The 10,000-nt window shown below is 50.9% G+C and overlaps 1 protein-coding gene across 5 annotated transcripts in view; it reads left to right on the plus strand.

Annotated features, from left to right (window-relative positions):
- LOC143297871 (tubby-related protein 3-like) overlaps positions 1–10,000 on the plus strand; it is a 144,285-nt gene that overhangs the window by 39,863 nt on the left and 94,422 nt on the right. Inside the window, exon 1 of one of the 5 annotated variants that reach the window (XM_076610400.1) lies at positions 5,622–5,988. The exons of the other annotated variants lie outside the window; for them this stretch is intronic. Coding sequence (XP_076466515.1) covers positions 5,957–5,988 — 32 coding nt within the window. The 5' untranslated portion in view covers positions 5,622–5,956. Of the gene's footprint in view, positions 1–5,621; positions 5,989–10,000 lie in introns of those variants that run through there. 5 annotated transcript variants of the gene reach the window in all.

The following is a 10,000-nucleotide window of genomic DNA, read 5'->3' on the forward strand; positions in this document are numbered from 1 at the left end:
ACACACACACACACACACACACACACACACACACACACACACACACACACACACACACACACGTACACACACACACACACACACACACGTACACACACACGTACACACACACTACACACACACACACACACACACACACGTACACACACACACTACACACACACACACTCTACACACACACATACATACATACATACTCTACACAGACACACACACACACACACACACACACACGTACACACACACGTACACACACACGTACACACACACACACACACACACACACACACACACACACACTACACACACGCACACACATACACTCTCTCTCTCTCACTCTCTCTCTCTCCCCCTCCCCACCCCCCACCCCTCCCCCACCCCAAGCAGTAATGGTTTTGCAGGACCGGGCAGCAGGGACAGGCCATGCACCATTATACCCGGTGTATTCTTTGCGGCTCAACAGTTAGGGAAACACTTAGTGGACTGGGGGGGGGGACTCGCTGTGTGGTTGGTGATGGTATAATGCAGTGTGTGCGTGTGTGTGTGTGTGTGTGCACTTTGTCCCACCATGGGTGTTTTTTTTTTTGGGGGGGGGGATCCGGGGGGGTGGGGGGGGGGGGGGCGGTGAGGAGGGGTGAAGGTAGGGAGGAGACCAAGAGGTTGGGGACTATGTCTGTCCCTGTTTCTGTCTCGAGTCGTTCTGTGTTTCTGTCTGTCTGTCTGTCTGTCTGTCTGTCTGTCTGTCTGTCTGTCTGTCTGTCTCTCTCTCTCTCTCTCTCTCTCTCTCTCTCTCTCTCTCTCTCTTCTCCCCCCCCCTCACCCCCCCCCCCATGCCCACACTCCTTCCCTTTTTCTCTCTCATTCTCAGGACAAATTGGAAGAATAGGCCATGCCTGAAATCTTAATCCTTGCAAAAAAAAAAAAAGTTTTGAGTTCTGTCTCCGTTTCTCTCTGTGTGTGTGTGTGTGTGTGTGTGTGTGTGTGTGTGTGTAGAGTGTGTAGAGTGTGTGTGTGTGTGTGTGTGTGTGTGTAGAGTGTGTGTGTGTGTGTGTGTGTGTGTAGAGTGTGTGTGTGTGTGTGTGTGTGTAGAATGTATGTATGTGTGTGTGTGTGTAGTGTGTGTGTAGAGTGTGTGTGTGTGTGTGTGTGTGTGTGTGTGTGTGTGTGTGTGTGTAGTGTATGTGTGTGTGTGTGTGTGTGTAGAGTGTGTGTGTGTGTGTGTGTGTGTAGAGTGTGTATGTGGGTGTGTGTGTGTGTGTGTGTGTGTGTGTGTGTGTGTGAAAGAGAGAGAGAGAAAGGTTGGAAGATCTTCTAGTTCTACAATAAGAAACATTCTCTCTCTCTCTCTCTGTCTGTGTGTCTGTCTCTCTGCCCCTCTTTCTGTTCTGTCTCTCTCTGTCTCTTTCTGTCTCTCTGGGCCCCATTGGTATGACGAAGGTGGTTTCTTTGCATGCCAGACCACACACAAGGCAAGCTTAGTTCTACAGGTGTCAGGTGTGCGTGTGTGTGTGTGTGAGAGAGAGAGAGAGAGTGTGTATGTGTGTGTGTGTTAATGGATTTTACATTCTTCTGTAAGAGTGATATTAGTCCTCCCTTAGACCCCAGCCCCCACCCCCCACACTTCCGACAAAAAGAAAAAAAAAAAGAAGTGAAATGTGTGTGTGTGTGTGTGTGGTTAATGGATTTTACGTCCTTGCACAAAGAGTGGAATTAGCCACCCCAACCCCCTCAAAAAGGGTGTGTGTGTCTGTATGTGGTGTGAGTGTGTCTGTATGTGTGTGTGTGCGAGTATGAGTGTGTGTGTGCGAGGATGAGTGTGTATGCGTGTTAGAGAAATGGAAACTTTGGAAATGGAAACTCTTTTTTTTTTTTTAGTGAGGGAAAAGGAATAGGCACTGACTGGCCTGTTTTCATCCTGCCCTCAGAAGGAAAATGTATAAAGTTGCCAAGGAGATACAAGACGAAAGAGAGAGAGAGAGAGAGAGAAAGAGAGTTTGTGTGTGTATGTGTGTGTGTCTTTGCTCTCTCTCTCTCTCTCTCTGTCTCTCGCTTTCTCTCCCTCTCTCCGTCTGTCTGTCTGTCTCTCTCTGTGTGTACATAATGTATATAGTTCAGACAGTGAACAAGAGAGGCCGGCCCACCGTTTTCAGTTCTCCCCCAGACCAGGAAGCCAGGTAACAGTACGGTGTGGTGGGTGGGGCCAATTGATCAGAATGGAAACCTCATCAATTATTTGTCCCCAGGCCGTGCTGTCTGTATTGCTGGCTGCCAGTCAATGACGTACACCTTCTCACTTCGGCAACGGGAAACTCAGCACGGAGTGATTGATTGATTGATTGACTTGATCCCAAACTGCAGATTTTCGTCACACAAGACGAGGGCAGGGTTTGCACGAGTGATGTTAACAGCAACTGGCTGAGTGTGTTCCGTGTTGAGAATTGACCTAGCCCCAGTCTGCAACAAGTTCCATGAACGTAGATAGCTTGGTTAGTGTGCAAACCCAGCCCAGGCCCCCCCTGCCCCCCCCCCCCCCCCCCTCCCCCCGTACTGTGCAGCATGCACTTCACGACAAAAGGAAAAGGTGGTTCCTGGTTCCTGGCCAGCGTTCTGCTGGAGAGAAAAACCCCGACTGAAAGAAAAGTAATGCGATACGGTACGACACTACACGACACGACAGTGTGTACAACACAGCACGGCTCATGACAGAAAGAAACCGCTCCTTTTAACACACACACACACACACACACACACACACACACACACACACACACACACACACACTTGTCAGAACGATGAGATGGACACCCACCCACCCACCCACATTCGGTCAATACAACAACCAAGTGGACAGCGCTACACGTGACTCGATACAACATTCACCTGCATGTATCTATCTACTCCCAAGTCACGGACATGTCGGGGCTTGTGTGGCGTGGTCGTTTGGTGTGCTCTGTGTGTGTGTGTGTGTGTGTGTGTGAGAGAGGGAGAGAGAGAGAGAGCGAGGTAGTGCCACAGTTTGTGCGGGAGGGGCGGTAGTGGTGGTGGGGTTGGAGTGGGGGCAGGGTGGGTGCATGGAAGGGCAGGAGGTTGTCGTCACAGCTCCAGCAAACGAGTGGCCCCGACCTCCTCCACCCCTAATTCGGGACCCCCCCCCAGCCGTTCAGACAGAACGGAACACGATCCGACATGCACGAACTGATGTTATTTTTAGAGAGGGTATTGGCACAGGTACCGTGTCGCTTTGTTCGTATTCTTCCTTTTCAATTTTTTTTGAATTTATCTGTTTACTGATTTCAGCACCACACCTTTCAGTAGAAAAGGGAGAGAGACGTGTGTTTTCAGACTTCAGTTCAGTTGAAGGAAGCGTCACCGCGTTCGGACAAATAAATCCATATACGCTACACCACATCTGCTGAGCACTGAGATTCCTGACCAGCAGTGTACGTTTTATATATATTATTTACAGGAAAACAATAACAACAACAACCCCTTTATTTCTATTTTATTTTATTTATTTATTTATTTTTGTTGTTGTTGTACGTTTATAGTTGACTTCATCAAGTTTTTGCGCCTTATACATATTATTATTATTAGTAGTAGTAGTTCTTTTTTATGTATTTATCTATTATTTATTTACTTTTTTTCTCTCTCAAGGCCTGACAAAGCGCGTTGGGTTATGCTGCTGGTCTGGCATCTGCTTGGCAGATGTGGTGTAGCGTATATGGATTTGACCGAACGCAGTGACACCTCCTTGAGCTACTGAAACTGAACCCCCGCCCCCCCCCCCCCCCCCCCCCCCCCCCCCCCCACATCCCCTCACCCCCATTAAAAGAGGAGAGCAAATGCGTCAAACTTATACAGCACTTGGATGCAACATAATTTATGTTCTTTCAATATGTGTGTGCAAAACCTCATCACAGGCGTAATGTGTCCCTCTCGCAGAAAACAGGAAGAGATTTCCACCCGGGGTGGGGGTAGTAATGTGTCCCTCTCACAGAAAACAGGAAGAGATTTCCACCCGGGGTGGGGGTAGTAATGTGTCCCTCTCACAGAAAACAGGAAGAGATTTCCACCCGGGGTGGGAGGTAGTAATGTGTCCCTCTCACAGAAAACAGGAAGAGATTTCCACCCGGGGTGGGGGTAGTAATGTGTCCCTCTCACAGAAAACATAGAGAGTGCCACCCGGGGTGGGGGGTAGTAATGTGTCCCTCTCACAGAAAACAGGAAGAGATTTCCACCCGGGGTGGGAGGTAGTAATGTGTCCCTCTCACAGAAAACAGGAAGCGATTTCCACCCGGGGTGGGGGGTAGTGATGTGTCCCTCTCACAGAAAACAGGAAGAGAGTGCCACCCGGGGTGGGGGGTAGTAATGTGTCCCTCTCACAGAAAACATAGAGTGCCACCCGGGGTGGGGGGTAGTGATGTGTCCCTCTCACAGAAAACAGAGAGAGTGCCACCCGGGGTGGGGGTAGTAATGTCTCCCTCTCACAGAAAACAGGAAGAGATTTCCACCCGGGGTGGGAGGTAGTAATGTGTCCCTCTCACAGAAAACAGGAAGCGATTTCCACCCGGGGTGGGGGGTAGTGATGTGTCCCTCTCACAGAAAACAGGAAGAGAGTGCCACCCGGGGTGGGGGGTAGTAATGTGTCCCTCTCACAGAAAACATAGAGAGTGCCACCCGGGGTGGGGGGTAGTGATGTGTCCCTCTCACAGAAAACAGAGAGAGTGCCACCCGGGGTGGGGGTAGTAATGTCTCCCTCTCACAGAAAACATAGAGAGTGCCACCCGGGGTGGGGGGTAGTAATGTGTCCCTCTCACAGAAAGCATAGAGATTTCCACCCGGGGTGGGGGTAATAATGTGTCCCTCTCACAGAAAGCATAGAGATTTCCACCCGGGGTGGGGGTAATAATGTGTCCCTCTCACAGAAAGCATAGAGATTTCCACCCGGGGTGGGGGTGATAATGTGTCCCTCTCACAGAAAGCATGGAGATTTCCACCCGGGGTGGGGGTGATAATGTGTCCCTCTCACAGAAAGCATGGAGATTTCCACCCGGGGTGGGGGTAGTAATGTGTCCCTCTCACAGAAAGCATAGAGATTTCCACCCGGGGTGGGGGTAATAATGTGTCCCTCTCACAGAAAGCATAGAGATTTCCACCCGGGGTAGGGGGTAGTAATGTGTCCCTCTCACAGAAAACATAGAGAGTGCCACCCGGGGTGGGGGGTAGTAATGTGTCCCTCTCACAGAAAGCATAGAGATTTCCACCCGGGGTGGGGGGTAGTAATGTGTCCCTCTCACAGAAAGCATAGAGATTTCCACCCGGGGTAGGGGTAGGAACCAGCACAGACAGCAGACGGGGGGGGGGGGGGGGGAAGTGTTATCAAGCACCAGGTGCCAGACCCAACTGATGAGAGAGTGTGTGTGTGTGCGCGTGCGTGTGTGTGTGTGCGCTGTGTTTACCTGACGGCTTTCTCTTAACAAGGTGGGGGGGGAGGGGAGGGGGGGGGGAGAACCCACAGTGATCGATTTTAACCCCGGTGGGTGGGTGGGTGGGTCGGCGTGCGGGCGGGCGGGGGGACGGGGGCAGGCGGGCTTTGCCTTTGTGCGTGGACATGTCAGACCTCGAGCCTGGAGCCTAGTTTCCCCGTGTTCTGTGCGAGCTGGGTGAGCGGACCGCGAGTCGTCCATTCTGTGGAACTTGGCACTTCAGTGTGTGTGGTGTGGTGTGTGAAAGGCTGACGGCTGGTTTCCGACACCGACCACGAGCCTCACAGAGCGCCGAGCGTTGAGCGTGTTCTCTTGGAATCATTATTATTGTTGTTGTGTTGTCTTTCTTCTTCGTCTTCTTCATCTTCATCGACTGGTCTGTGCTGTGGTGTCGTGGTGGTGGTTAGTGGTGGTGGTGGTGGTGGTGGTGTGGTGTGGTGGTGGTGGTGAGAAGGGGGAGGATAGTTACCATGTACGCCGGAGTGCCCCATGTGCAAGAATCGTAAGTGTGTGTGTGTGTGTGTGGTGTGTGTGTGTGTGTGTGTGGGTGTGTGTGTGTGTGGTGTGTGTGTGTGTGTGTTGTGTAGTGTGTGGTGTGTGTGTGTGTGTGTGTGTGTGTGTGGTGTGTGTGTGTGTGTGGTTTGTGTGTGTGTGTGTGTGTGTGTGTCGTGTGTGTGTGTGTGTCGTGTGTGTGTGTGTGTGTGTGTGTGTTTGTGTGATATCTCTCTCTCTTCGTGTGTGTGTGTGTTTTCCTTGATCTCTCTCTCTTTGTGTGGGGGTGGGGGGTGGGTGTCTTTGACCTCTGTGTGTGTGTGTGTGGGGGGGGGGGGGGTCTTTGACCTGTGTGTGTGTGTGGGGGGGGGGTCGGGTTGTCTTTGACCTGTGTGTGTGTGTGTGCGCGCGCCGCGTGATAACAGCTACACGGGTCAAATATCAGCACGCATTGGTTTTGCCTTTCGATGTCTGAGACTTGAGGTTTGTTCGGCCGGTGAGCGTGAGGTCCTTGTACGCGTGTACGTCTGTCGGTGGAAGGTTTGGCCTTGGTGCCTGTGAGCCTGCCACTTGTCGTCGTCGTCGTCGTCGTCGTTGTTATCAGTGTGTGGCACCCCTCCTGTCTCAACCATCAACCCTGGCACCTTGACGCTTTTCTCTTTTGCTCCAAGTAGTTTTCCGGTTCGCTCATCTGGTGGGGAAAAAAAAAGCAAAAAAAAAGCAAACAAACAAAAAAATGCCCAGCAGAGATTTCTAGTTTAAACCGTGTCGTGTTGTGTTGTGTCAGTATGGAACTGTTCCTGAGTCATAGAAACACCGAGTCCTTGTCATAGCTACTGCAGGTTTATCACCCCATCGCCAACGCCCCCGCCCCCACCCCCCCTTCCCCCCTCGAAAAAAGAAGATGAAGAGAGAGAGAGAGAGAGAGAGAGAGAGAACATCAGACTGGTCTACTGATGCTCACTGCTTGTGAGAGACTGACGGATAGTGAAATAAGAGAGAGGGGTGTGGGGGGAAGCCCGGGAAGAGGAGACAGGGAGGACAGTGAGCTGAGAGTGTTTCTGTGTGAGAGATTCAACGACAAGACTGAGATTAACACAGTGAATCGAAACCCGGGGAAGAAACAGTCAGACAGACAGAGGGGGGGGGGGGGGGGAGAGGGGGGGGGGGGGGGGGTTGGAATGACACACCAAAGTGCAAGAACTGTATGTGAACATCAGTGAAACATTAATGAACGTGATGTAGAGGCAGTGTGTAGTTTTATTGGAATGTACTGTGTTCCTTTTCACCACAACTCGATTCCTCTGTCAAACTCCAGGGCTGCTTTTTACTACAACGGGGAGAGCGCGCGTCCGTCTCCACAGCGCAGCACAGCTGTTAGTTGCAATCTACATGTATATCTTTCTTGCTTCTATCAGTGGGGACGTTTTATCTTACCGTACAGTCTGCCACGGACAACCGTTTTTGCTGCCGTGGGTTGTTTATTTGGGCATGTGCTAAGTGCGTGCCAGACTGAAGAGCTGGGCTTACTGGTTTCATCCGGCAGGTTGAATCCAATCAATACTTTGTACGGCAGCTCAGGTGTTGGCTTGGGCAGTGGGGTTTTTTTTCCCCTCTCTTGTCGCGTGTGATCATGATCGTTGTATGAAGCCTTCTGGGCTTTCGTGCTTGACAATACCTTTGTGGGGGGTTTTCTTTTGGTTTGTAGTAGTAGTTGTAGTAGTAGTAGTTGTTGTTGTTGTTTGTGTGTGTGTGTGTGTGTGTGTTGATTGATGCCCCGAAACACAAACTGGTGATTATAGATTGTGTCTGTGTGTCTTTGTATATGTGTCTGTCTGTGTGTAAGTGTGTGGTGTAGTGTGTGTGCATGCATGCGTGTGTGTGTGTGTGTGTGTGTGTGTGTGTGTTGAGCTAACACACAACGATCAGAAGGACCAGTTCTTCCACGTGACGACCAACATGAGTATGTTGATGAAATTGTTTCGTGAGAGTTTGCTGTTGGACGTCATTTACACACACACACACACGCACGCACACGCACACACACACACGCACACACGCACGCACACACGCACACACACACACGCACACACGCACGCACACACACACACACACACGCACGCACGCACACACACACACACACACACACACACACACACACACACACACACACACACGCACACACACACACACGCACGCACGCACACACACACACGCACACGCACACGCACACGCACACGCACACGCACACACACACACACGCACACACACACGCACGCACGCACACACACACACACACACACACACACACACACACACACACACACACACACAGCAGAGGGCAGGTAAGAGAGAATCAATCAATACAATGGCTGAGATGCAGAGAAGCCAAGTGATTACACTCCATCAAACCGGATTTCCCTGGGTCCGGCGTATGGTGGTCACACACTGTATTCCCCGGTGACCGCTGTGGTCAGTGTTGGTCAAGTACTGCTGGTCCTCTGCTGGGTGGGGATGGAGGATGGGGGGTGGGGTGGGGGATAAGAGGGGGGAGGGGGGGGGGGGGAGGGCGTTTACGCAGAGTACAACAATTAACTGCAGCAACAGCTCAGAACTGCAACAACAACAGCAACAACAAATTCCAAGCAGAATCTGTTCGATATTGGATAGTGTTTGTGTCCTTTCACAGCTGCACGGCGTGGACAGAAGTGGGGGGGTCGGAAATCTCATTGTTTCGGTATTTGATTGTGACATATGACGGGCGCAATAGCCGAGTGGTTTCAGCGTTGGACTTTCAATCTGAGGGTCCCGGGTTCGAATCTCGGTTACGGCGTCTGGTGGGTAAAGGGTGGAGATTTTTCCCCATCTCCGAGGTCATCATATGTGCAGACCTGCCAGTGCCTGAAGCCCCTTTGTGTGTACACGCACGTAGAAGATCAAACACGCACGTTAAAGATCCTGTAATCCATGTCATGAGTTCGGTGGGTTATGGATACAAAAACATACCCAGCATGTACACCTCCGGAAACGGAGTATGGCTGCCTACATGGAGGAGTAAATAAACAAAAAACAACAACAAAACAAAAACAGGAAAAACAAAAGGTCATACAGGAAAAATGTTTCATGTCTGTGTGAGTGTGTATGTATGTGTGACTGGACCTGATTGAATGACACAGGAAACGAATGATGAGCGCCCAATGGCAGTAGTCAGTCGGCTCTACCCAGGTAGGCAGCCTGTTGTGTAAGTGACCCCGTGTTTGTAAAGCGCTTAGAGCTTAGCCTCTGACCGTGGACAGGCGCTTTCTAAATTAATATATTAACATCATCATCATCATCACGTACGCATTGGTAAAGGTGAGAACATATCTATATTCCCCACCTCAGGTCAGTGTTTCCCCCACACCTGTGTTCATCACCCCCCAACCCCCACCCCACCCCCCACCTCCCCCACCCCCAAACTGCAGGTGGTCTATACCCCCCCCCCCCCCCCCATGTTGTTGTTTTCTCAGATGTATGTTTCCTCAGGTCTGTGTTTTTCTTCAGCTGTTCCAGTTTGCATGGTGGTCAGTTTGGGTCAGTCAACAGTCAAACAGGGACAGGAAGTCTGTTTGTTTCATAAACGTGAAAAGATGTCATGTTCTGAAACTTTTTTTTTCGGGGTTGGGGGCGGGGCTTGGGGGGTTGTAGTTAGCAGTGGTTTGTGACTACGGGTCCCAGGTTCGAATCTCCGGTGACGTGTGTGACTGGTGGGTAAAGGATGGGGATTTTTCCGATCTCCCAGGTCAACAGATGTGCAGACCTGTTAGTGCTTGAACCCTCTTCGTGTTTATAGGCAGGCAGAAGATCAGATACGCACGTTAAAGATTCCGTAACCCATGTCAGCGTTTTGGTAGGGTTTGGTAACAACATACCCGACATGCACCCTTCCTCCCTCCCTCCCGAAAACGGAGTATAACTGCCTACATGGTAGGAGTAAAAACGGTCCCACTCATGTGAACTTGGGAATCGCAGTCCACTGACGA

This window comes from Babylonia areolata, chromosome 23 (genome assembly GCF_041734735.1).
Source record: "Babylonia areolata isolate BAREFJ2019XMU chromosome 23, ASM4173473v1, whole genome shotgun sequence".
Classification (NCBI taxonomy): Eukaryota; Metazoa; Mollusca; class Gastropoda; order Neogastropoda; family Buccinidae; genus Babylonia; species Babylonia areolata.